At 45.1% G+C, this 27,080-nt stretch overlaps 1 protein-coding gene across 2 annotated transcripts in view; it reads right to left on the bottom strand.

Annotated features, from left to right (window-relative positions):
- Positions 1–27,080, bottom strand: part of PLCG1 (phospholipase C gamma 1) — a 775,517-nt gene that overhangs the window by 473,037 nt on the left and 275,400 nt on the right. For both annotated transcript variants that reach the window (XM_069243788.1, XM_069243789.1), the window contains exons 5-7: positions 22,369–22,453; positions 14,506–14,589; positions 626–648 (exon numbers count right to left, since the gene is read on the bottom strand). In XM_069243788.1, coding sequence (XP_069099889.1) covers positions 626–648; positions 14,506–14,589; positions 22,369–22,453 — 192 coding nt within the window. The remainder of the gene's footprint in view (positions 1–625; positions 649–14,505; positions 14,590–22,368; positions 22,454–27,080) is intronic.

The raw sequence follows: 27,080 nt of genomic DNA, 5'->3' as shown, positions 1-27,080 counted from the left end.
GGAAAAGATTTGTTGTTTTCAATGTGGTTTTAAACCTCTGCTATTAGTGACCATGCGGCAGAAGGCCAAAAAGATTTGGCGGAGGGGAGGAAAGAATTAGAAGCAATTGTTTTTGTGGATCTCAGTTGATCAATGGAAAATAAGTCTATTGCATCAAGTACCTCTGTAATACATGTGCAGATTAAGTGCCGCACTGGCAAATTTGCTCCTTGATTCAGACAGGCCAAATGCTGTTCCTTCTTTATGTGTTTTCTGACACTGCGATTATTAGGATCAAACAAGCTGAGTTACCCTGCAGAGTTCCACATTGTGATTAGTTTCTATGTAGATAGTATCCATAGCAAGCTAATGATGCGAATGATAACCAGTCAATACAAGGTGTGAGGTAACTCCAGCACACTCTAAAAGAGCAAAAATTAAGCAGTCACGTGTGGTCAAAGTGATTTTTGCAAGTGAAGAAAGTACATATTCTTGCAGGGAAATACTCTTTCACTAAGGGCATCTTTATGTGAGGTTTGTCCAGCCCAGAGAATATGTGAAAACTACTAACAATGCAGTTAAGAAACAAATATTACACATCACAAGACACAAAGTACAGTCAAAGAACAAAAGGTAAGGCACTCACCTCTCAAGAAATGGAACCTCCATCTGTTAAAGATAAGATGGCGTTTAGTGCAACAGCGTAGCGACACAAAACTGAAGCAAGTATTCATCTTTTTGGAAATATCTATATATTATACATGTTTACACAGTACTGTTTTTTACTCAGACAAAATTAATTTGCTAGACCGAATACTAGCCCATTACCTAAAAAACACACACTCTGACCCAGAATACTGAGATCATTGCTTTATCCCATGAACCAGTTTAACTGCATAACAAATGCAATACAGTATAAAAATTGAAAAGGGGGAGCATTTGATCTTACATGGCTTTCTGTCAAACCTTTTTTCCATCAGCGCAGTATCAGTTTTATAAAACTAGGCAATGTCTACTAAAATTACCCCATTGTTATTTCAGCTGTAGGATTCTAAAACATATTAAACACATTGACTAATTAGAAGATGTGGTACACTCACTAAACAGCGGACTGAAGAGCAAAAGCCAGAATTCGAATCTTTGCCGTCAAACATGGCTGGCTTGTGCAACTCATGACAAACCACTATGTCTGTGCTGCCCCCTTAGCTCATTAAACTAAGAGCGCTTACAGAGAGGCTGCTCTATTATTTATGTAGACATATTGGCTTCAGGGACAAAGAGGGAAAACAGTTGGCAAACCATTTGTTCCACAGGCATGTAACACCCAGGTAGCCAAACCTCCAAGCCAGGCTACCAAGCTCCACACACCAAGGGAAGGTCCCAACATCTTGGGAATGGGCAGACTAGACCGCTCTGCGAGACCTAGTTGCCACACTGCAGTAAAAGTAATCATTAGGTAGGAGGAATACAGGTCGCCCATTGGCTAGTGACCACGTAACGGCTTTCCCTGGGTATAAAGGAGGCAACCCTAGCCTTCAGAACTCAGATCTCACTTGACTGGAGAACAGGACTGAAGGAGGACTGCCCTGTTGACACTGAAACCTGTAAAGAAAAGGCTGCAACGAAGTTGGACTACATTGGCTGCTCTTTGGGGTAGCGAAGGAAAGTCTGTGCCTGCTATGTCCTGCTCACGAAGAAGTCGTCCCTCTAGCCCAGCCAGAAGCATAGACTCTAAGTGTCAGTTGACTGACTTCACATTCACAACATGGGACCACAAACACTGAATAAGCCTGCATGGACAGTTTGACAGCCCAGCTCACTGTTTCGTGGATCCTCATCACTGTGCAGTCTGGGAGACATAGACCCAGCACTCAAAAGTTTCACACGAGTCTGCTAGATCTGACAGAGTTATCAGCGGGCAGCTTGGTTACTCAGAAAGAGAGTTATGCCCAAAAGAAGGAACCACTGAGTTTGTTGTGCCCGGTGACCAGCAGTTCAGTTGTGACTGGACTTTTGCTGGACCAAGGAGGACTGTGAAGGACATCAACCTGTGTGGCCCAAGTCGGCCCAACCAGACTGTGGACTGAGGAACAGTCCTAGGAAAACACTATCGACTGCTCAGCAGCTTCAAACATCTTCAGTATGCTGTATCCCTTGCATCAGGACTACTTGATTGAAGTCTATGGTAAGGAACCAATGACACTGGAACTGTACTGAAGACTGCTTTGCCTGTCAAAGTAACTGTTTCTTTGGACCTTTCCAGTCCCCCTTGACTGGCTATCTGTCAGAGATGGTTGCCTAAAATAACTCTAAGTAACCGCATTCCACTTTAACTAAAGTTTCCTTGAAAAAGTTTCTAAGTGTCAAATTCGTTGAGTTTGCCAATGATTGATCACAGTTAAGTGAAGAGAGTTGACATTGTTCCGTGTAAAAGCTATATCTCTGGAACTCTGTGGTGTTTTTATTTTTTTTATTTTGGTGTCCATAAAATCATAAAAATATAAAAATGTTATAAAGTGATGTCTGATTCCTTGAGTGGTGTCATTCTTCTTTCTTCCATTGTTTTGCTGCTGTTTAAAAACTTGCAATGTGTTCCTTTGTTGTAGCCAGATTGGTCAATGCAATAGCTACTCAGGGTTGAGCTAGGGTTTGACAAACAAAACCTGACTGGTCTTATAAGGGTAATTAGCGTGTTACACAGTGAGGTCCCACAACCACACCATACTATGCACCCCTTTTCCTTTCAATATGTCCCTGTCCTAAGTGCCCAACTGTCTGGTATTCTGGCTTTTGATTTTGGCCATAGCTGCTCACTAATCCAGGTATTGTGTGTCACCCTAGACATGTCCATTATTATGGCATGAGTAAGGTTCTAAACTTGTCCAGGGAGTTAAAAGCACAGCACGCTTGCCATCACTGCACTACGTCCCTGTTAGGGGTTAGTACATAGTGCTGTGGTGGCAGCGTACTGTAGTTTATGAATCCATAACTGTGAACGGTGCTGGAAGTTGGCTATCCATGTAGTGGACCAATGTAGTGGTTACACTATGCAGACAGTGCAGTCATTCCTTATTGGTTTACAGGGCTTAAATTAATAATCCCAAATGCGATTGTTGTGGTAGTATGGGCGAGAGGTTTAGGCTTATCAAAGGATAGTGTTAAGCATTTGTTGAACACACAGAATCAATAAATAAGATACACACTCCAGAAAAAACTCAAGACCAATTTAAAAAATGGCACAGATTTTTAATTTACACACCAAGATCTATAGGATCAGATAAGTACTTTTCCAGTTAGCAATTTTAGGATCTACAGAAAATACAGCTGTCAGTTTTGAGGCATGGCCCTCAAATGCTGAAAAGTTACCCTATAGGTAAAACATACACTGCACGGGGTCACTTGCAAATGACTTTCAAGACTGTTCTTCTTGACTTAAGGTATGTCGGGCCAAGGTCCTTAGAACCGCCAGCAGTTTCGGATTACCTGCTCTGGTGTGTCTGAGTGCAGAGGTGGTAGCCTCGGACGCTACTCACTGAAGTCTATGGGTGTAGTACCTGTGAGAAAAAGGCTGCAAGTGGGGGCTAGGTGATCAGTCTGGCTCAACCCACAGAAGGATTCGGTTTTTGAGGGTCTCAGCTCCATAAAAACACAGTTGGTTTTAATGACCCTGGACTTGGTGGCATGGGTGTTTTGTCCAATGGGTCGCAAAGTTAGAGGCCCTTTCAGTTCTTGAGGTACCTGCAAACGAGGGGAAAGAAACACAGCAGAATGACTTCTGGCATGGAGCTGGCCTCTGTTGAAGTCCCTCTACATGCAGGTAAGTATCTGTGGCAGCGGTGCTCCGGCTGAACACAAACAAGCCTTGGTGCTTGCAACTAGGCTCAGTAGCCCGGGTATTGATGCAAGAGGCTCCATTCAGGCTCAGCACCTTGAAGACTGGATGGGTCAATGGGGCTGCACTCCTGGACACTTGGGATCCTCTTCCTGGCGAAATGCTCCCTCTGAGGACCTGATGGTCAGCAAAACAAGGAACCAGACAGTCCAGTTGGTGCCTGCTGCTGCAGGGAAGTGACGTCTCCACTCCAAGGATGATTCTGGCTGGTTGGCGAAGTGCTGACAGGCATCCAAGGCTTTTGGAGGATGCACACCTGCATGGCGAGTCAGGTCTTTGCAACTGTCAGGACTGAAGCGAGTAGGAAGGGTCTGCGCCAAAGTCCTCAGCTAATTCACAGTTTTTGCGTTGACCGGCTCTTTGTCTTTCTTCTTCTTTAGGCAGTTGAATCTGAGTTCCTGGTGTCAGGGGACCACCTCAATACTCAATTTAGGGGTACTTGGGGGGAATGTAGGGTAGTAGTCAATGGGCTGCTTACCCCTGGGGTGTCTACACCGCCTATATGACCAAATCCTGTAGGGAGTGGGCATACCCTGTCCCAGAATTCCTAATTTCACCAAAAAAAAGATGGTGGAACCTTTCCTTCATAGAGCATATCAGTAGCCCACCTTAGGGGGGTGGGGCGGCTGACCAGCCTGGTGGTCCAACATGCCTACTTGCATAGCTAATTTCCTACCTGTACTAATGCAAAACGGGCCTCGGGCAGGGGGTGGCATCTCCCAGGTCTAGGGGAAGCCGGGGTTGCATATTAAAGGCAGCAGGGACTTGAAGTCACTGGCTCTGGTATGCAGATTCTCTGGCCATCCTTCTGAAGGAGGTGTGAACACCATCCTCTGGTGCAGGCATTGTTTGTGGCCTGAGAGAGTGGGTTTTCACCTCCAGGCGGTCAGTAACTTGTCTGTGGTGGCAGGCTGGTCGATACCAGTTAGCCAACACACTAAAAAACTAGTAGATTTTAGGGGGCACATCTAAGGTGCCCTCTGAAAGCATGTCATAATACATCCAACACTAGTATCAGTATGGAATACTTTATGAAGATGAGATGTTTGAAACCAAACAACATAGGTTTCAGTGAAGCCATTATGTAGCTGGGTAACCCTTAATGACCAGTGCCCAGTACATTCCTTTAGATGGCTTTCCTGCTCACTTGCAATATTTAGTAATAAACTAAACATTACAGGGGAATATCTGCTCATGCAGATATGCCCTCACATAACATATAATGCACCCTGCCTTAGGGCTCTGAGGCCTGCTGGAGGGGTGACTTACATATATTATATACAGTGATTTTGGCATGGCACAAAAAGAGGGTGCCATGTCATGTTTTCACTCATGGTTTGAACTATGGCATGCAGTCTGCAACTGCAGGCTGTGTGCAATTCAGAGATGGGTCCCTTAGGGTGGCACAAAACATTCTGCAGTCCTTAGGGACCCTCTTTAGTATCCATGCCCTGGGTACCCTGGGAACCATTTACAAGGGCCTTACCGGGGTGTTAAAGTGTTTGCCAGTTGGGTTACAACTGGACCATTTTACCTTGTTTTGGGGGAAAGAGCACTGGTATTGGGGCCTGATTAGCAGGAACCCAGTGAGCATCACTCGAAAAACATCATAACAAATGGCTAAAAGTGGGGGTGACCATGACAAAAAGGGACACTTTCCTACAACTTGACCTTGGAGTGGAAGCCTACTGGCTAACACAAGTAAACATCACTTCTACATGCTAGCCCCGATTCTAGAGCTAGAATCCCAAGGGTATGTTGTGCATGTTTGTGTATGTGGACTACATGGTATATGCATTGTGCCTATGAGTGAACCAGAGTAATGGAGGGCTCTTGGATCCACTTGTGATACCCCTGGCCTGACATTTTGTACAAGGTGGAGGTGAGATTGTTTTCCCACACAGAGGAAGTGTAGTGCTGACGTTCCTGAAGATTGAGGAAGAATACAGACACTAAAGTGAGGAGAGAAGAGACCAGATTTCTTTAAAAATCTGATTAGGCATTTTGCTAAGAGGGGATGCTGATAAGTCTTCTTGAACCACTGCCTTTCGATTGAAAGTGGGTGTGAAGGGTGAGACTGCAGTCCATTTTGTTAAAGGTGAAAGGGATGCCTAAGGTGGGACAAGACAATTGTCTTTCCCCTGATCACTCTTCAGAGTGGATGACAACAGCAAGATGATAAAACGCTTACACCTCTTTGGGCCTCTATTGTGGGTGCTCCATGCTGAAGACTAGCTACACTCCTATAGTAGCATTACTGTACAAAAAGGCTGTGTCTACAGTGGAGTGGGGAGAAAACACTTGAAAAAGTACCATCCCCAAATGGTTCTGAGAGACAAGTCGGCTTTGATTGTATTAGAGTGGGTCACTGACCCAACTTGTTCCCATTCCAATGACCAAGGAAGCGAGTGCTCCACAGAGTACTCAGAGGACTGTTTTGGAAACAGAGTTGATGTCTTCCAGATAACGTAAAGTTTCTTACCTGTAGGTGTAGTTTTGCAGCTTGAAGAATTTTCTGGATTCACGTGCTGTGCATTATTCCGCCATCTAACAGTTAGGTCGGAATTTCTACTATTTCACAAAATGACAGTCTTTTTTCTACATTTGTTTGTTAGAGGGCGACAACGGAACCTCCATTTGGTGTCCCCTTGTGATGTTGTCGTACTTCCTCTAGATGTTCCCACCTTAGGTCTCCATCTTCAGATTATTTTTTTTCCTTTTTTGTCCTCTTCTCCTTTCATCTTCTTGGTAGAGGTGGGTAGGTCGCTTGTGAAACCAGAAAATTCTTCAAGCTGCCAAGCTACACCTACAGGTTGGAATCTTTACGTTTTGCAACATGAATCTTTTCTGGATTCACATGCTGTGCATTGATTTTACAGCAATTTTCTTTCTTTGGTGGTTGGGTTGAAGATGGGCATTGTCTTGTAATTAGATTTTTTAACACCTTTTGTCCCACTTGAGCTCCTCTGTTCATCTGAATGTCAATGCAATAATGTTTTGTAAACGTGTGCACTGATGACCATGTTACTGCCATGCAAATTTCTTTTAAGGGAGTATTAGCTAGAAAGGCAATAGTAGTTCCTTTTTTCGGTGTGGAGTGTGCTCCCGGTGCTATTGTTAAACTTTCACCTGCATAGATGGGACATAACTGAATTATTTGGGCAATCCATCTTGCAATTATGATCCTTGAAACTGTTTTTCCCAAGTGCCGTTTTGAAAAAGATAGAAACATTTGCTGAGTCTTTCTGGAAGGTTTTCTTCTTTTAATGTAGTACATAATGGTGAGTCTCGCGTCCAGTGTATGCAACTTTCTTTCAGCGTGTCTTTGGATTTTGAAAGAAACTTGGAATTTGAATATACTGATTAATGTGAAACTGAAACCACCTTTGGTATGCATTGTGGATCTGTTCTCCGGACAATTCAGTCTTGTGAATTTGGAAATGGGGTTCTTGTATGTGAATGCCTGCAACTCAATAACCCTACATAATGTAGTAAGAGCTACCAAGAAATCGGTCTTTAAAGTTAGCATCTGTAACAGGTTCTTTAAGGAGTAGTGAAAGAACTACAATTAGGTTCAATGTGGGTGCTGGTAGCCTTCTTGGTGGTGCTATCCTCTTTGTACCCTTTAAGAATCTTTTTATCACTGGTGCTGTGAAAAATATATCCCCATTTGTCCTCTTGCATAAGTCACTATTGCTGCCAGGTGAACCTTTAATGATAAATACGTAAGCCCCTCTTGTAAAAGGTGAGTTACATATTTTAAGATTGTCTTTCCCCTTGTGATCTTCTTGAGTAACTTATTTTTAACACACCAAAATGAAGATCTCTTCCATTTTGCCATATTACATTTTTTGGTTATTGGTTTTCTTGCCTTTTCCAGTAACTTCATGTGACCGAATTCTAGGTCTTCAAGAGCCAGGTTGTTAGTTTGAAACATTCTGGTTCTGTGTGCAATACTGTTCCCTTTTTCACTGATAATAGGTTCTGACTTCTTGGTAGTCTTTGAAATCTTGCTTGAGCTAGTTGTACTATCTCTGAGTATCAAGTCTGTCTTGCCCATTGCGGTGCAATTAATATCAGGGTCATGCGACTTCTCTTGCATTTGTTGATGAACTTGTGCGACAGTGGAATTAGGGGAAAAGCATATGCAAATGTCCCTGACCAGTTTAACAAAAGGAGCTTTCCTTGAGGGTGTGGTTCTCTGGAGGCACAGTTTGGGCATTTTGTATTCTGAGATGTTGCGAACACATCTACTGTTTGAATGCCTCACTTCTGAAAGATCTTCTGCACTACTCTCTTAATGAGCTACCACTGGTGGGAGTATGAAGCAAATCTGCTCAGCCTGTCCAATTAGCAACTGTCTTTCCATGGAGATGTATCGCTTGAATCTCCATGTTCCTCTGGTTTCCCATCTCTAGGGTTTCTGAGCTAACCTTGAAAGAGGTGAGAACTGAGTCCCTCCCTGTTTGTTGATGTAAAACGTTGTTGTATTGTCTGTCTGAATCAGTATTGTCTTTCCCATCAAAGGGTTTTGGAAAGCTTTCAATGTTAGAAACACAGGGCCTCATTCTGACCCTGGCGGTCTATGATCGCCAGGGTGGAGGCCGGCTGAAGCACCGCCAACAGGCTGGTGGTGCTTCATTTTGTATTCCGACAGCCGCGGTCGCCCAGCCGGGTCCGGCGGTTTTCCGCCGGATTTCCCCCGGCTGGGGAAATCCTCCATGGCGGCGCAGCTTACAGCGCCGCCATGGGGATTCCGACCCCCTTCCCGCCAGCCTGTTTCTGGCGGTTTTCACCGCCAGAAACAGGATGGCGGGAACGGGTGTCATGGGGCCCCTGGGGGCCCCTGCACTCAGTGCAGGGGCCCCCTAACAGGGCCCCATAAAGATTTTCACTGCACCCGTCGCACCCCTGCAACTCCGCCGGCTCCATTCGGAGCCGGCTTCCTTGTTGCAGGGCCTTTCCCGCTGGGCCGGCGGGCGCTCTTTTGGCGGTCGCCCGCCGGCCCAGCGGGAAAGCCAGAATGGCATCCGCGGTCTTCTGACCGCGGAGCGGCCATTTGGCGGTTCCCGCCAGGCGGGTGGCTCCCGCCGCCCGCCAGGGTCACAATGACCCTCACAGTCTTTAATTCCAGGATGTTGATGTGTTGGATTGCATTCTGCTCCCTCCAGATTCCTCTTATTTTCAGGGGACCTGTATGTGCATCCCGTCCTCTATGTGAGGTGTCCGTAGTTAATGTCATGCTGGTTGCTCAAAAAACCTTCCTCGTGTAATGTTTTCCTTGTTGAACCACGCTATCTCTTTCTGAACTTTTTGTGTGACACTAGATCTTGTGACCATTGATTTTGGAACCACTCCTGAATTAGGCCTCATATGAAGCCTCACATTTGGGATCAAGGGAATGCATGAAGCCATCTTTCCCAAAATAAACCCACACTCCTTGCTGTCCCCTTTGGCTAAATGAGAGTTTCCCCCAGCAGGGTTTGAGTTCTCTTCTGGTTAGGAAATGCTTTCCCTTGAATTTAATTTAGTCTTGCTACCAGGAATATCTTTTTCAGCTTTGGTTCTGGAGAAGATTTCTCCATGTGTAATGAGAAACCTAGAGTATACAGAGTTCATCACTATTAGAATGTCTTGTTTGCATTTCTAGTAAGAGTGTGCTCTTACTAACTAGTATTCATAAGTACGCAGTAACGAGTAGTCGAGGCACGCATATACATGTATTCATATTCTGCTGAGATGTGTCCTTACTGCGGCTAGACACTTGGTGAATACTCTTGGTGCTGATTTTATTCCGAAGGCCAGCACTTTGAATTGATAATGTTTTTTGTTTATCACAAATCTAAAGCATTTTTGTGCTTTGTATTCATTGGAATGTGCAAATAAGAATCTTTTTAAGTCTGTAGTTTCCATATAATCTCCCTTTTGCAATTTGTGGAATCACTTCTTGAAGACTGGTCTTGAGCTTTTTGTTTTTATAAAATTGAAGATAAACCTGAGATTTAGGAGGAGGCCCAGGGATCTGTCTACTTTTGGAATTAAAAAATATATTGAATAATCTCCTTTGTTGTTTTCTTGATTTGGCACCAATTTCATTGCTTATTTGAGTAAAAAATGTTCAACCTCCTTGAGAAGCCGATTTGTTTCCTCCTTTGAATAGTTCTTTTTCGTTGGACCTCTTGATGGTGAGTGAGTGATTCATTCTATGTAATACCTGAACTGTCCTGTGTTTAAAACCCATTTGTCTGAAGTTATTTTCGTCCACTCCTGGAGAAAATGTTGTAATCTTCCACCCACGGTTGTGTTCTGATGTGTAAGAAAGCACCCTTTTTGGCATGGTTAGCCCCAACGTTTTGCCTGGTATCTGATGTGATTTTGACTGAAAGTGCACCAGGGCCCTGCTAACCAGATCTCCAATGCCAGAGCACTTTCACAAAACTGAACAGTTGCTCCATACAATTTGCACACTCTTTGACAACCTAGGTAAGTCCCTAGTAAAGGGTACCCCTGGTACCTGGGGCGTAGGGTACTAAGGAAGGTCCATGAAGGCTGCAGCACCAGTTGTGCCACCCATCACCAACCCCACACAGTGCTGCCATTGCAGCTGTGTGTGTTGGTGCATGTAAAATTTAAAACACAACCTTTCCCACCCCCTGTGGGCCAGGTCCCTTACCATTGGCTGCCAGCTGGCATCCTCTGTAACACACCTAAATTGAGTATTTAAGTGGCACCTGTAAACCCTAGAACTCAGATTCTGACAACTTAATAAAAAAGGACAAAGAAGAGATGCACCCGCAGAAGAGGAAAAGAAGAAGAAGCTGACCTGGTACCAACCCCTCTGGACTAGCGGCACCCCTCAACGGACTCTGCATCAAAAGACACCTCATCCAACAGCTGAACCCCCAGAAACCAGGGAAGACTGCCTTCCTTCAAAACAAGACCAAGTCACCTGTGAGCAACAAACCTGCTCCCCAAGCAACTCCAAAGAAAGGACTCTGCAGCCTCTGGAATCACAAAGATCAGACACCTAAAGTCACCACTGCATCCCAGGTCACCGACCCAAGTGGGATTGGACCTCCCATGCCAACAAGATCACCCAGCTATCCAGAGTCCGCGTCCATTGTGGTTTCATCCCTCCTGGACTCTTTAAAGTCACCTGCAGCCTCTGCAAGCAGGCCCTGCTCATCTGCAGCTACTTCAGTGAGAGAACCCGACAACTAAAGCAACCATTGCACCTGTTGACGCCAGCCCGAGCTGAAGTGGACCCCTAGTGTCAACAACGTCCTTCAGCTCCCCTGACCTTGAGTCCACTATGGTTTTACCCCTCCTGGACTCCACGATTATGCCTGCAGCCTCAGACCACAGGACTCCCCAACCCGAGTGATCCAATACAAGGAAACCCGACGCCAAAGGACACCACTGCAACCTTCACCCCTGGGCCTTAAAGAAGAGGACCAATGGTGCCCGTAGGTCCACAAGCACCCCACATTTGTGACCTATCTGTTGGCTGCCCTCGACTGGCCCCCCAAGCCAGAGCCTGCAGCCTAAATCCACAGAGACCAATCCCCATTGAAATACACTGGGTCCTCGTTGAGTACTGCACCTCTGCACCCAGCTGCCCCAGTGCTTCCCAGAGTGACCTGTTGGTGTGGTCCTGACCCTAGCCCAGTACTTAACTTAAGTCTACAAGATTGGTCCTGTGAGTCATCAATAAGTGCTTGCTTAATGACTGTTTTCCTCCCATAGGGTAACACTGAGGAACTCTGACATTGCACTGTGTTGATTTTTTAAACTAAAAAGTATTTATGCTTGATAACGTGCTTACCATACAACAAAGTTCTTGGATTTAAAGTATACATAAAAAGAAGGGTTATTTTTCTAAATTGGTGTCAGACTTATTCTTTGAGTGTGTGTCTCTTAGTGCCTCTGTGAGTACAATAAATGTATAGCACTACCCCCTGAAAAGCCTAACTGCTCGCCCACACTACCACAAAAATAGAGCATTAGTCCTGTCTGCTTTACCTCTGCAAACCAATTGGGGATTCCCTGGACTATCTTCACAATGTACTTCTTTTTAGTTCACCATATAGAGAGCCAGCTTCCTACGTGATGGTGCTCTGATTCTTTGCTGTTTTCTTTCACAGATGGTATATGTGATTTTTTATAGCTTGTAGCGCAGTCATTTGTTTGCAGAGTATGCACCTCCTCTGGCTGGTTTTTCTCTTCCCCTGGCTCTTACTCGTAAGGGAACTTCTTCCCTGTTGCTGGTATTGCAAGCCTTGTTGTGAGGGAGTGGTTTGTGTGCCACTAAGCTACCCCTAGAGGCTGGTCTTCTTGCTGAGAAAGATCCCCTTCGTATTACTCCTCGAAACTGTAACACGCCCATGGACTCAGCGGTTTCGTTATCCTTTTTTAGTTGATTGAGGCTTTTAGCAATAGAGTTTCTGAGTAACTGATGTCCATTGAAAGGGGTGCTTAGTATGTATGCTTGGATCTCAGGTTTGAAACCTGAACATCTCAGCCACGAGTGACATCTTAAAGTAAAGCCTGTCATTTGCTGGCAACTAGATGTGTCCGCTGCATTCAGGGCAGATTTCAAGCATGCATTTGCTATTTGTTTTCAATTTTCCACCAGATGTGCTGCTCTCTCCTTACATTGCTCAGGAAGATGTTTCATTAATTGTCACATTTCCTCCCAATGTAGATACGTGTGCCTATTGAGAAAGGCATTGGAAATGGCCATCGCCATTGGTTTGCTGTACTCCTTTCCATCCTCCGACCAATGAATTCCATTCTTTTACTCTCTTTATCCAGGGATGGCCCCAATGTTTAGGGGATAGTTGCCCTTTTCCTTGCCGTTGAAGTTATCATCACGTCTGCTGGTACCACAACCTTTATGTAAGCCGGGTCTTTTGAAGAAAGCGTGTATTTCTTCTGTGCCCTGGGTGTGACTGCTCTGCAAGTAGCTGCCTTCTTTAAACACCACCTTCACGCTGCAACACCAGCTTTCCCAGACGTAGCAGATATCACCTAAGTCTTGACGTTGCTAGAAGAAGCTGCTCATCTAATCTAAAGCACACAAAAGCAAGCTTCTTGTTAAGAAAGAGAAGGAGCATATCAATCTTGTACAATTGATTGTCCAAAGGAATCAGATGCAGCAACACCCCGGTTCGGGTGGTGTTTGCCAGAAGAGGACAACAGAGAAGAGCCATCTGCGTGCCTCAGGTGCTGGCCAGTAGCAGTTTCTCCCATTTTCAGATCCAGGCGGAAACCGGGGAATTGTGGCTTACCTGTGCTGGTGTGAACTAGAGAGTGATGTTGGCTGACATGCGTCTCTGCAATCAAGAAGAAGGCTGGAGCTTGCTGGTGGCTCACTGGGCTTGAGAAGAATGTGGCCTGTCCTGAGTCACCTTGCTGAGAGGAGTGAGGACTGCGTGAAGTCATATGCTTTCAAATTGACCTATGCATGCCCATGACAAGACCTTTCAAGGTGTGGACAACCGCAACCACAGAATAACTGATGGGCAACTCCTAGAAAGATCTTTCCACTGCTTTGACTACTGCCTGCCATCCACAACCTCAGTGCAGCCTGGAAGGGGCTCTGATGGAGCTACGGTATGAGCACCTTCTCAGAGGTAGGAAAGGGGCTATGGGCTGCTGAAGTCAATCAGCCACCTGACTGTCAAAAACATCACTGACTCGCCTCAGTGGCAATGATTATATGAACCATGCAAGACCAAGGGCACGGATATCTTCATCTGAGTGTAACTCATGATATCATGGTTATTACTACAGGCGGAAAAGTCAGGCCTAGGAGGAAGGGGAACTCAGGAGGATAATAAGAAAGCAGGTCAAGGCGCAGCCAGTTCCAGCACCCAGACAGTATCTTGCATCCGACCACTACTGTATGAGTAATATTTTCTTTTAATGCGTATTAAAGTACTTTTGTTCTTGAAAGTAAAGCACTGAGTTTGACAATCAGTTATTGCACTGCTGTGTAATTGCTCAGCCTGAGTACTCCCACACTACCAACCTGAGAAGACTGTTGTGACTGCTCGCCATCGCTACCACTAATATTCAGGTGCTGAAAGGGTTGTACTTGGACAACTTGCAGAGCTCTGGTAGGACATCAGAAGCAAACAACCTCAACCGCCACGGATGAGGTCCAATAGCCCCTACTCACCACGGGCCCAAAGAACAGGATCTGGTATGAAGCTATTGGGCTGCAGATGTCACCAAGCACCTGAAAGAGTGCATGAGTTTGAGGCAAACTTTTACCAATTGTTTCCATTACAATTACCCATTTTGACATGGTATTAAACTTAGGCAAGGCCTGGCGAGCTTAGTGCCATTTCTGTCATGAAAATTGCTTAGCAGAAGATCCATCTTTATACCCATGGGAGCTCACTTTTTCCACCCCTGCTGTCCTCCTAGGAGTCACTGATCACAGCAGCAGTAATGTCAGGCCATTAGTAGGCTCAAGAACCTAAGGACACAATTCCTATGCAAGTGCCACAGAACAACAATGTCAAAGACTTTTTTTCGACTAACACCGCCACTAAATATGGCTCAACATCATATCCTATAGCAGGTTGACAGCTTATGGCATATATATTTCGCAATACAGTATTTACCGTTCTCTGTGCGCTGAACATTAGGCTTCGGTAAAGCTGAGCAAACTGTCCATATGTGATATCACCATTCCTTTGTTCAACATCCTAGTGGGATGGGAAAGACATCTTAGTGTAAGGCAATCACAGCAAATCCATAAAAAGAGAGGTATCAGAGACTGAATGTGTAAGGAACAGCAAAAGAGGAGTTTAGGAAAGAAACCAAGTGAACTAAGGTGGGAGAAATGTAACGGAGGAGAGTGGGCCCAGAAATGAAGGCTGAACTACAGGTATACAGAAATGTCTAGGAAAGAGGGAAAGACAGAATGTGTTCAGATCAATGGTATATTGCTTATTATCATTAGAAACACTCATTCCATTCAATAAACCTTAGAGTCAAAGATGTCATTAGTACTTGAATATGAGTAACATTTTCATTGTGACATCAAGGCATACAGTCATACCAAACATTTGATTTTTCATTCCCTATCACATTCAAAATGTACCTGGTGGCACGACTGCGAGATCTGGGTGCCTGTTTGGCATAGCTTTGGATTTTTAGGTGGGAAAATGGATGTTGATTGTGTAGTGGAGTTGTGGATACTGCAGGTGTGTATGTGAATGAGCTACTGCTGAAGATGACTGGAGTAAAGCAAATGAGAATGATACTATACCGAAGCAAGGTTTGTGCATCCATTACCATTGGCTGGACACACTTCAGATGCTTAGAAAAAATGTGGATGCAATTTGTTGGAAAGGAAAAAGGGGTATCATTGGAAAATCATATCATAATTCGGCATAAGGTAATTGTGCCCTTGAGTAGTTTAAATAAGCAACTGATTGAAAATGCACATCAAGGTCACCCTGGTTAATGTTTGACTAAGCCGAGTTTCAATTATTATTACGAGTGGCCCTATTTTGACCAATGGGACAATTTTGTTTGCAAATGTAAAGAGTGTCTTATGAGACAATCATTGGAGAAAAATGGGTCTGGAGACGATCGACGTGGGTTCTCCCCATGATACACAGTAAGTTTCCAACCTGACTGGCTTCAGAGTTTGGTGGCCTAGGTAATGGGGAATTCAATGCAGAGTTAGTCTTTTCAGTATGGACAAATCTATAAGAGTTGATACTCCCTTAGAGCATTTTGAAATCAAAGCTATAAATAATGATGATGACATTGTCACGTGGAGTCTAGTTCACTAGATGGGGGCACCATCCATTTTTGGAACTTGCAGACATATTAGTAAGAGTGTAAAAATGTTGGCTTTTAGTCCACGTTCAAGGAACACAATTTTTGTCTTTCTTTGTTTCACGTTCTTAGTCCGCTTTATTTGTTTACAGTAATAAGTATGTTTAACAACACCAAAATGGTGTTCCTTCTATGACGCCAAGGAGAATATCCACATGAGTTCTTTCTAAGTTACACAGTTCTACCCCGACTCAATTTGGGGGCTGAGGGTTTCGTGAACGGGTAGTTTAATGCAGTGTTGGTCTTTTCAGTTGAGACATTGTTTTCATCTACAAGACTTGGAACTTCCTTCGAGCGTTTGGAAACTAAATCAATGAACGGTGATATCGACATTATCGAATGGAGTTTATTAGGTCGAGCCTAGACAAGCTTGCTCGCTGTCGCTGAACGACCGGTTGTATATATTCTGTTGGCTTCAAGACCGCCATTGCTTTTCATTTGTCTATGTCAGTGTCCATTAAGAATTCTTGCTTGCTAAAGGTCAATCCTTCCCTCTTTGTCAATCCTTTTTGTCTTTTGATTCTTCCTTGGGAGCACCAGCCAAGTACTCTATCTTTACGCTTTGGTTGTTGAGCTGTTCATTTGCAAGACTATTTTATTACTTATAAAAGAACACTTAAAGCAAGCATTTGTGCATTTTCCTTGACCAGTGTAGCGACCTCTTCACAGCCGCCACGCTTCATTTTTAATCATGGTGGCGACTTTGGGAGGCTGTGCACCTTTCTTAATTTCTGCCCGCGCCCACTTTTTACTTAAGATTAGTGCAGCACCCACTTCACACCCGCCTGTGCCTCATCCTTAACCATAGTGAACACTTTGGGAGGCCGCGCACCTTTCTTTTGTTCTGACTGCAGCAGCTTGCTCTCAAGGCAGTACAAGATGAGCCCAAGAGGCTGATCAGGTGCATTCTATCTGAACAGCCTGCTTCCTTCGAATAAGAGCATCTTGCTGCAGATAGCTCTGGATCTGGGATTATGAGGAAGAAACGTAGAAGAACCGTGGAGCAAAAGATAACCAGCTCCGCCAGTGATACTTGTATTCAGTGTTCTTGCTGCATCAGGTGCAAGACAGATCATTCACTGAGAAAGCAATGTCGAGCTCAGTCCTCCATCTCACCTCCCCCGCATCCTGCAAGGCCTGAATGATGCATGGCAAACTAGGCTTCCATTGTAGTGGTTTCTGAGGAACTCCCGCTCTCATGGTGGGTGGGCATCGTACCATGTGAATAGAAGGATATCACTGCTCACGTTTTAGCTTTTAAACATATGCCCTTTCATTTCTCCCACTCCAAGAAGACATAGGTAGCTACATGGCAAGTTCCCCTCAGCTGAGAAAGGAAAAGAATCACATTTCAAATAGAGAACGCATTGCAAGAACCTACGGACATTGCGGTCTTAAAGATATAGGGCATGAGAACGTGCCTCTTTCCCATTTAAATCTCATTTTTCTAGTTACTAGCATACACTCATATGTCTGCAGGCAGCCCCGCTCCCTCTGCAGGCAGTCCCTTTCCTTCAACCCCGTTGTCTGTGATGTCACCACCTGCATGCATTCCTTTATATCTGGTACATTGTTGGTCCCTGTGCGTATGTAGGTACTCTGTCTGCATACGTGCAGGTAGGCATGATATATGTCTGTCACAGTGTGCAGAGTGCATTTGTAGATGTTATATGCACATTACAAAAAGCCAAACATTTTGATTTGTCAACACCTGCTTGCGCGTTGAATTCTATTACACTGTTTATGTTGCATTAAATTTCCAGTTTAATCACATAGCGAAGAGTTCAGGTACTGTACGACATTATGTTCTATTGCTATTTTTTTATTTGATTTTCATATGGCTTAAAACAAAGCGCTATGATGCAACCTGTGGTGACTGCATCATACCATTTTTCTTTTTTTAATCACCACTTGCACTCCTTTGTGTTATGTCTTTCTTGCAGGAGGAAGTGACGCAGCTCTGCTGCACCTCCTACACCCATGCCTGCCCACCACAATGTCAGTGGGCCCCTGCTTCAAAGGGGGGTGGCTAGCGGCACAATATGACCGAGGGGGCAGACGTGGAAAAGGAATTGCATCAGGTAAGGCTGGTGTCGTTCGGGACGCACAGGTACAGCTCAGGCCTGGTTTTCCATGGTCTCCTTAAGTCGTCCCCTTTCAGTGTCTATCCAGCAGGCCTGCTGCGCTCTTAAGCCTGGCTTCTCCAAGTCCTCTAAAGAAAAAATCCGCAATTGTGGCTGCCGAGAACGGGTCTGAGATCAGACAGCGCCTCTACTCCACATTTTCCTGCCCCCGATGTTCCATTTAATACCCATAGCACAGCTTTATCATCATATAGCCCAATTTCTTCCCTTAATAATTGTGCCTTTGGTCATTTCTTTTGCCACTGCATCATCTATTCTCCTTGTTCTAAGACCCTGCATACAGTAGTTTTGCAGCAGAATTGACATTCGTCATGATCCAGTAGTGACAGAAATACTTACTGAAAGCATCTAGTTCTGATGACTCTGTAACCAAAGACAGATGAATGGGATGCCCAGAGACAAGCCTTGCACAGATCAGATAATGCTGCTGCCTTAGTAACCTTCCTACAATATGGTGTAGGTTGGGAGGACCATTTTTTTCCTAATTCCCTACAGGTGTTGCCCAATGTCTGTGCTGAGAAATACCAATGTTAACTACATAAGATTGTACCTCTTGCCTTACTTTCACAGCAGTATACTTTCCGCCTCACTCTGGAGAGTTCTTTATCAACCAGATTCATCACTTTGACACTGCTTTGGAATGTTTTAATTTCTGCTGCTCATTGCCTGCCTTTCTTTCTTTATCTCTAAATAAGCTAATTAAAGAGAAGTGTTAGTTCCAGCAAATATGTGCCAGTACCTAAGCTTTTAACTACCTGCACAGAAAGATTGAAAATAGGCTTAAAGCTTACCTATTAATTACCAACACTTACCATTAGCATCTTTTCAAGTCACTCTCGTTTCCTTTCTAGCGGCAATAGACCTCTATACCACTCCACAACACTCTATACAACTTAACAACACTACTGCACTAAAAAACTATACTCCACTCTAAGGATCTACTCCACTTAACACTATCAGTTTCCGCTATACACACTATATTACACAACACGCTACTCCACAACACACCATACCACCTATCTAGACCTACACCACTATACTACACACCACTCCATAACAATACACTCTACTGAAATTTACAAAACTTCACTCAACACCCCTTTATATCAAAAGCTTTTAGCCATACTACATAGCAACTACACAGATAAACAACAAAACAAAAACATACTGGCAAATCCATCGCCGAGACCTATTGGCTTTGCCAATGCTTGTTTCACTAGACGGAAGCACCACCCAGTTTTGAAATTTGTAGGCATATTAGTAAGAGTGTGCAAGTTCAGATTATAAATCCTGCAGCTCCAGGTAACCAGCACCCCGGTTTGTTTACATCCTCATGTACTTATAAATCACCCTAGTGTCATAGCTTCAGAGAAATGTGACCATTCCTGTATGATTACATGCATTCTGTGACATAGGTTTACACTCCTCGCTTTTATTGTTGTAAATAGATCTTTGACAAGGTTGTATTGTCATTATGCTTATGTTTGTAATCTTCAATCATTTTGGGAATAAGACAATATTTATAAAAGCAGCAATTTTAGATGTACATCAATCATGATTTTTTGTTTGTTAATGGTTAAAATTACAATTTTCTTTCTCTTTTAGAATCTTTATCCCCTAAGGGATGGCTAGGAGGCCCGAAGTGCATTGGGATTGGTTACATATGGAACGACAGCATGCAGTGTCAACTGAAAATTGATAACGACTGAAAGAGTAAATGACTCAACTTCACTCTTGGAAATATATGAACTTCATTAATTTTCTGTAAAAATTCATAAAGTTAGATTCAAGGTTTACGTTTAAACATGAACAGAACAAAATGATAAATTTGGATTAATTCCTCTTATTAAGGATCATCATGGAGTGCGGAAAGGGGGCACTGCTCCGGGATAGGAACAGCACAGTTTTTTTTTCATGTTTTTGTACACCTAGGAGCAGGAGGTGATCCCTTCCGGCAAACACTGAACTTTTACTAACAACTGAATAACTCTGGCTAATACAGGTGTGCATTGTCATTCGCTTCACAAGCACTGGAGAGTCACAAATGAATCTATTTCTGTAACTCCTTTACCAGATAAACCATGGCAGGGACTTGCAACTGGCTTTCTACCCTTTGAATTTATTGGCAGATGACCTGAGGTCCCTTGTTGTTGGAAGCACTGGCAATAAACCTGGCGAGAGTTCAATGTTCTTTTTATTGACTGCTATGCATATATATACAGTGCACAGGAAGATAAAAATAAAGAAGAGGCGCATTAGCTCAAGCACATCTGCCCGGGTCACTGGAGTGCACTCTTTTCCACCAGCTATGCATGTAATCAGAAAAATTTTCTCACTCACGTTGCAGTACGGCTGACCCTCTGACACTGCCCCCTGCTGTATGCTATAGTGGGCACAACAAATTGTTAAAGGCAATTCATCAGACCAACGGATGAAGGGAGCTGCCCATGTATGTATGTATGTGTGTGTGGTTTTTTTTTATTACGTTCTTTTTAAAATAAAGAAATCCTGACTATTGCAACAGCTAAAGCTGCCTCTAGCGCAGACTGAAAAGACTGGCCCTTGAAAGTTAAACAAGCTTTGACAAAACCAACGCATTTCACCATTTGTCAATGCTGATCAGCATTGGCACAATAAGCGATAAAAATGCTTTTTGGTGATCCCGTGCATGTTGCTACAACAGCCCAGCATAAGGACATTTACAACCACATGCATGTTCAAGCACGTGCGTTCATACAGCATGATGCAGTCGCCATGTTGATTTTTTTTAATTACTCCAGGACGCTGAATCATGAAGTAGTGAATTAAAATATTTAAATTATACGCAAGGGTGCTTTTTGAAAAAGGAGTGGCCCAACAGAAAAATGATACTGCTGGACCTTCAAAAAGATTAAAATATGCTATTTATATAAAGAAGAAGACCAGCAGGAGTGTTGGGGGAAAGTTGTGCAGGAGGAACAACAAGTAATAGGAGACGAGCTTGAGTGAATAAAATAATGAAATAAAATAAAAATAAGTCAGGCAGGGGTGAAGGAAGTAATGAAAGAGCTGTGCAGGGAGAGAAGGAATCAAGAAGGAGCAACCTGGGTCAGTGTTTGGGGGGCAAGCAGCACACAATGGACAGAGCACGAAAACACATGGACTCCCATGGAGTGCTGAAATAAAAAAAAAAGCAGTTCCCTAATTGCAAACAGTTGAAGGGCCACGTCATCCTCCAATCAGATGACTAGTGATGAACTGCTCGGGAAGGGCAGGGGGGTGAGAAATAGCAAATAAAAAATGGTAAGGAATGCCATCAAATAAGAAGCAGAGAGTTGACATCGACCAGAAAGCCATCCGATCAAGAGAAAGGGGCAGACCCAATACACACACATATATATATATATATATATATATATATATATATATATATATATATATATATATATATATATATATATATATATATATATTTATTTATTTGTGACAACAGGTCTTCAACAATACACTGCTAAAGCCTTTTCTTAAAGTGAGACCTTAAATTGAAGGCGAACAAGGAAGTGCAATAAAAAAGGGACAAATCAGAATGGACTGAGAAACTGAAAGAGGAAGAGAAGTCATTAGGAGCGAAAGGAAAAGGCTAGAAGAAAAGATAGGAAGAGTGGAACGAAGTGGGAGAATGTGGATGAAACTGAGGCCCGAAGATAAGGAAGGAGTCAAACTGAAGAGGGAAGGGAAAGAGAGATTGACAACTACGAAGGAGGAAAAAAATACTAAAGTGAGATGAAGGAAGAAGGAATAAAGATGTACTGCAACAAAGAAAGTTTAAAATACATTCTTGAATAAACTGCAAATTATTAATTTATTTAAACAGGATCACTGCAAAACAATTACAGTTCGGCAGTGGAGGCGTAGTTTGTTTTTCTTTAAGAAAAAAACTGGCATCCGCAGCAATGGAGAGGAGAAATGAAGAGCACAGGTGTGGGAGTGCAAAGGAAAGGTGTTACTGGCGAAACAAAATCATAGACAATAAGCTATGACGCTGAGTGATGCAAATTAGAAGCCAAAAGCAAGGCTCAGCCCTTTCCAACATTTTCAAACTCATACACAAAATTCTATTTTCGAAATAGCATTGTTAAATATGCATTGCTTTACATCGAATCTTCCGTATTATTGTTTCCTTATTTTTAGCCCACGCTTTTTTAAACAATCAGAATTTAAACCCAAATAAAATGTACAAATAAGGAAGGCAAATTAAGCTGTTATTGGAAAGAGGGAGGAAAGAGACCACAGAAAGGATCTGCAGAGAAAAGATTTGAAGCCGACCCTTAGTCCTACACCAGGCAGAGCAGTGCTCTGAGGTGATAAGGGAAATCTGAAAATAAAGTGTACAAAAATATAAAGTATAGATAAAGGAGTTCAGGATCCAAATAAGTCTGCAGTCATCCTGCCCTCCAGCCATGCCGCAAGGCAGAGCATCCGAGTAGTTGGAGATGTAGCTTGTGGACTCACCGTCAGCTTCTCCCTGAGAAACCTCATATTCGGGACCCTGTAGTTGACCTGGGACAGCATGTTCTTCAGGTCCTTCGCTGAAATCCTAGAAAAGCCAAACAAGAAGGCATTCTTAGAAGAGGGCAGGTGACAGGCAAGCAGCGAAGGAAACTAGAAACAAAAGCAATACAAGGCCTGATCTATGGAAAGGCTGTCCCGGGCTAGCCACTATGGTGGTAACACAAAGGAAATCCTGTATCCCTGAAGCATCATGTATTGGATTGGAATACCTGAGGACACCTGGTTGCATTCAGTAATTTCTCTGGATGGATTGGTCAAACAACAAGGAGATAATTTACAAAAAAAACTTACAGCTATCTTAAGACTGCTTCAGCTATTCAAACGTGCAGTTTCAGGACACAAAGATGGGATCTATTTATCAGACAAGCTTTGGCAACGCCAACAGTTCTCGCCTATAAAAGAGCTTTTGGCTTTGGCAATGTGTTTTGCCACGTTATACATCAGTGTGGCTGCTGTTCAGTATGGTTAAACGTTGGTGGCGTGGAGTGTCAGAGTGGAGTGGGGCAGTAGAGTGTATTTATTGGAGGATTGTCAAGTGCATTAGGGGGGTAGAGGGGAGTAGAGTTCTGTTGTTCAGTGAGGGTGTGTTAGAGTGGGGTGAGGTGGACTGGGCTGGAGTGTGTGAGGTTTGGGGTGGATTAGATGGGAGTAGAGTGGGGTGGATTTGATTGGGGTAGTGTAGGGTGGATTGAGTGGGGTGAATTGGTGTGGGGTGTATTAGATTGGATTGGAGTAAGGAAGATTAGATTGGACTGGAGTGGGGTGGACTGGATTAGAGTGGAGTGGGGTGGGTTGGATATATTGGATAGGATTGGACTGGAGTGGGGTGGACTGAACTGGGATGGGGTAGGGTGGATTGGAATGTGATAGAGTGGGTGGATTGGAGTAGAGTGTGGTGGATTGGAGTAGAGTGTGGTGGATTGGAGTAGAGTGTGGTGGATGGAGTGAGTGGGGTGGATGGAGTGTGTGGATTGGAATGGGGTTGGACTCAAACGGGGCAAGGTGGATTGGGGTGTGGTGGGCTGCAAAGGGATGGATTGGAGTGGGGTGGGGTGTGTTGGATTGGACTGGGGTAGGTTGCATTGTGGGGTGGATTGGAATGGGGTGGGCTGGATAGACTGGACTGGAGTGAGGTCATAGTGTAATGGATTGAATTGGATTGGGGTGGATTGGAGTGGGGTAAAATGGATGGATTGTAGTGGACTGAACTGGGATGTATGTGGTGGACTGGACTGGAGTAGAGGGGGTGGGGTGGGGTGGAGTGGACTGTAATGGGGTGGATTAGAGTTGGGAAGACTGGAGGGGTGGATTGGAGTGAGTGTAGGTTAATTAGACTGTGGTGCAGTGGGGCGGATTACATTGAGGTTAGGTGGATTGGAGCGGGGAGGACGGATTGCAGTGGGATGGAATGAATTGGGAGGGATGGGTTGGATGGAACTGGGATGGGCTTCAGTGGATAGTAGTGGGATGGAATGTACTGGGGTGAATTGGAGTGGACTGGCATGGGGTGGACTGGATAGGGGTAGACTGGATAGGGGTGGATTGGATTAGGGTGGATGGGAGTGGGGTGAACTGAACTGGTATGGGGTGGCCGGATTGGGGCAGAGTCGGGTGGAGGGGATTAGAGTGAGGTGGCAGGGATTAGACTGGGGTGGAGTGAATTGGAAAGGGGTAGAATGGATTGGAGTGGGGTGGCGGTGATTACATTGGGGTGGAGGGGATTGGAAAGGGGTGGAATGGATTGAAGTGGGGTGGATTGGACTAGGTTGGGGATGAGTGGATTGAAACAGGGTGGGGTAGACTGGAGACGGTGACTGTATTGGAGTGGGGTGGGTTGGAGTGGGTTGGGGTGGACTAAATTGATGTTAGGTGGATTGGATGGGCGTGGGGTGAACTGGATTGGAGTGGGGTGGACTCTAGTAGGGTGGATGGGATTGGGGTGGATCAGACTGTGGAGTGGATCGGACTGGGGTGGATCGGACTGGACTAGGGTGGATTGGAGTGGGGTGGATTAGGCTGGGGTGGATTTGATTAAGTGTGAATTGGATTGGGGTGGACTGGAGTGGATTAGAGTGGAGTGTACTGGATTGGAGTGGAGTGGTTGGAGTGGGTAGATTGGACTGGAGTGGGGTGCACTGGATTGGACTGATGTGGAGTGGACTGGATAGGATAGGACTGATGTGGGGTGGATTGGACTGGAGTGTGGCAGATTGTTTTGGATTCAAGTGGGGCTTAATGGAGTGGGGCAGATTGTTTTCAAATGGAGTGGGGCTGACTGGAATGTGGCAGATTGTTTCGGATCGTAGTGGGGCAGACTGTTTTGGACTGGAGTGTGACAGATTGGAGTGGGGCGTATTGTTTTGAACTGGAGTTTGGCAGATTGTTTTTTACTAGAGTGGGGCAGACAGGAGTGAGGCCGATTGTTTTGGATTAGAGTGGGGCAGATTGGAGTAGGGAGGATCGGATTGGGGCGGATCGGACTGGGATGGGGTGGATTGGAGTGAGTTGATTGGAGTGGGGTGATTGGAGTGGGGTGATTGGAGTGGGGTGGGATGGAATGGACGGGGCTAGAGTGGGCTGGATTGGGATGGTGTGGGCTGGATTGAGTTGGTGTGGAATGGACTGGGCTGGTGTGAGGTGGTCTGGGTTGGTGTTGGGTGGACTAGGTAGGACTGGATTAGAGAGGGGTTGTGATTGGAGTGAAGTAGGCTTGATGGATTGGATTGTAGCACGGTGGACTCAACTGGGGTGGGATGGACTGGATTGAGGTAGAGTGGGGTGGACTGAAGTTGAATGGGGTGGAGTGGATTGAAATGGGGTGGGGTGTGGTGGATTGGAGTAGGGTGGGGTGGGGCCCCTGGGTGGAGTGGATAGGGGTGGGGTGCGGTGGATTGAAATGAGATGAGATGGAATGGATTGAGATGGATTGGCTTGGTGTGGGGTGAACTGGGTTGGTATGGGGTGAATTGGATTGGGGATGGACTGGAGTGGGGTGGACTGGAGTGGGGTGGACTGGATTGAGCAGGGTGGAATGGACTGAGCAAGGTGGAATGGACTGAGCAAGGTGGAATGGATTAGGGTGGGCTGGATTGGATTGAGTGTGGTGGATTGGAGTGGTGTGGATTGGGGTGGGGTGGACTGGAGTGGGTTGGAGTGGAGTGAATTGGGTTGGATTGGGGTGGATTGGATTGGTGTGGGGTGGAAGGGATTGGTGTGGGGTGGAAGGGATTGGTGTGGGGTAGAATGGATTAGTGTGAGGTGAATGGATTGTGGGGTGGATTAGACTGTATTGGTGGGAGATGGGTTGGATTGGATTGGACTGGAGTGAGGGATTGAATGGAGATGGGAGGACTGGAGTGGGGCAGACCAAGGTGGTCTGGAGTGGGGTGGACAGGACAGGAGTAGGTTGGATGAATGTGGACTTGATTGGACTGGAGGGGGTGGCTTAAAGTGGATTGCATTGGAGTGGGAAGGATTGAGGTGGTGAGGATGGACTGGATTGAAGTGAGGTGAATTAGGTAGCAGTGGGCTTGATTGTATTTGGGTGGACTGGAGTGAGTGGATTGGAAGAGAGTGGGGTGGATTGGATTGAAGTGTGGTGGGTAGGAGTGGGGTGGGGTGTATAGAATTGCAGTGGGTTATACTGGAGTGGTTTGGATTGTAGTGGGGTGGATTGGACTGGAGTGGACTATGGTGGGGTGAATTGAAATGGGGTGAGGTGTATTGGCTTGGGGTGAGGTGTATTGTGGTGGAGTGGCGTAGATTGTACTAGGCTGGATTGGGGTAGATTAGATTGAGGTGGACTGGATTGGAGTGGGGTGGGGTGGATTGGAGTGGGGTGAATTGGGATGGAGTTTAATGGATTGGGGGGAGGTGGTTTGGGTGGGGCAGACTGGAGTGGACTGGAGTAGGGCTGACTGGAGAGGGCCAGACTGTTCTGGATTGGAGTGGAGCAGATTCTTTGGATCGGAGTAGAGCAGACTGTTTCGGGTTGGAGTGGGGCCGACTGTTTTGGACTGCAGCAGATTGGAGTGGGACAGATTGTTTTGGATTGGAGTGGGGCAGGCTGGAGTGAGTCAGAATGTTTTTGATTGGAATGGGGAAGACTTGAGTGAGGCAGATTGTTTTGTAGTGGAATCGGGCTTATTGTTTTGGATTGGATTAGAGCATACTGGAGAGGGGCACATTATTTTGGCTTGGAACGGAGCAGATTGGAGTGGGGAGGATCTGACTGGGCAGATTGGAGTGGGTTGGATTGGAGTGGGGCAGACTGGAGTTGGGCAGATGGTATGGATAGGACTGGAGTACAATGAATTAGGTGAGGTGGACTGGATTGGAGTGAGGTGGATTGGACTGGAGGAGGGTGGATTGGGTTGGCGTGGGGTGAACTGGATTGGAATGGGGTGTATTGGATTGGAGTGGGGTGGATGGGGTTGTGGTGGATCGGATAGCAGTGAAGTGGATGGAATTGTGTGTGGTCAATTAGATTGAGGGTGGTGGATTAGATTGAGTGGGGTGGATTAGATTGAGTGGGGTGGACTGGACTGAGTGGGGTGGATTAGGTTGGGCTGGGTTGGATTGAGTGTGGCGAATTGGAGCAGGGCAGATTAGATTGGGGTGGGTTGGGAGGACTGGAATGGCGTGGGTTGGAG

Source organism: Pleurodeles waltl, chromosome 7 (assembly GCF_031143425.1).
Source record: "Pleurodeles waltl isolate 20211129_DDA chromosome 7, aPleWal1.hap1.20221129, whole genome shotgun sequence".
Taxonomy (NCBI): Eukaryota; Metazoa; Chordata; class Amphibia; order Caudata; family Salamandridae; genus Pleurodeles; species Pleurodeles waltl.
This window is presented reverse-complemented; position numbering and strand designations above follow the sequence as displayed.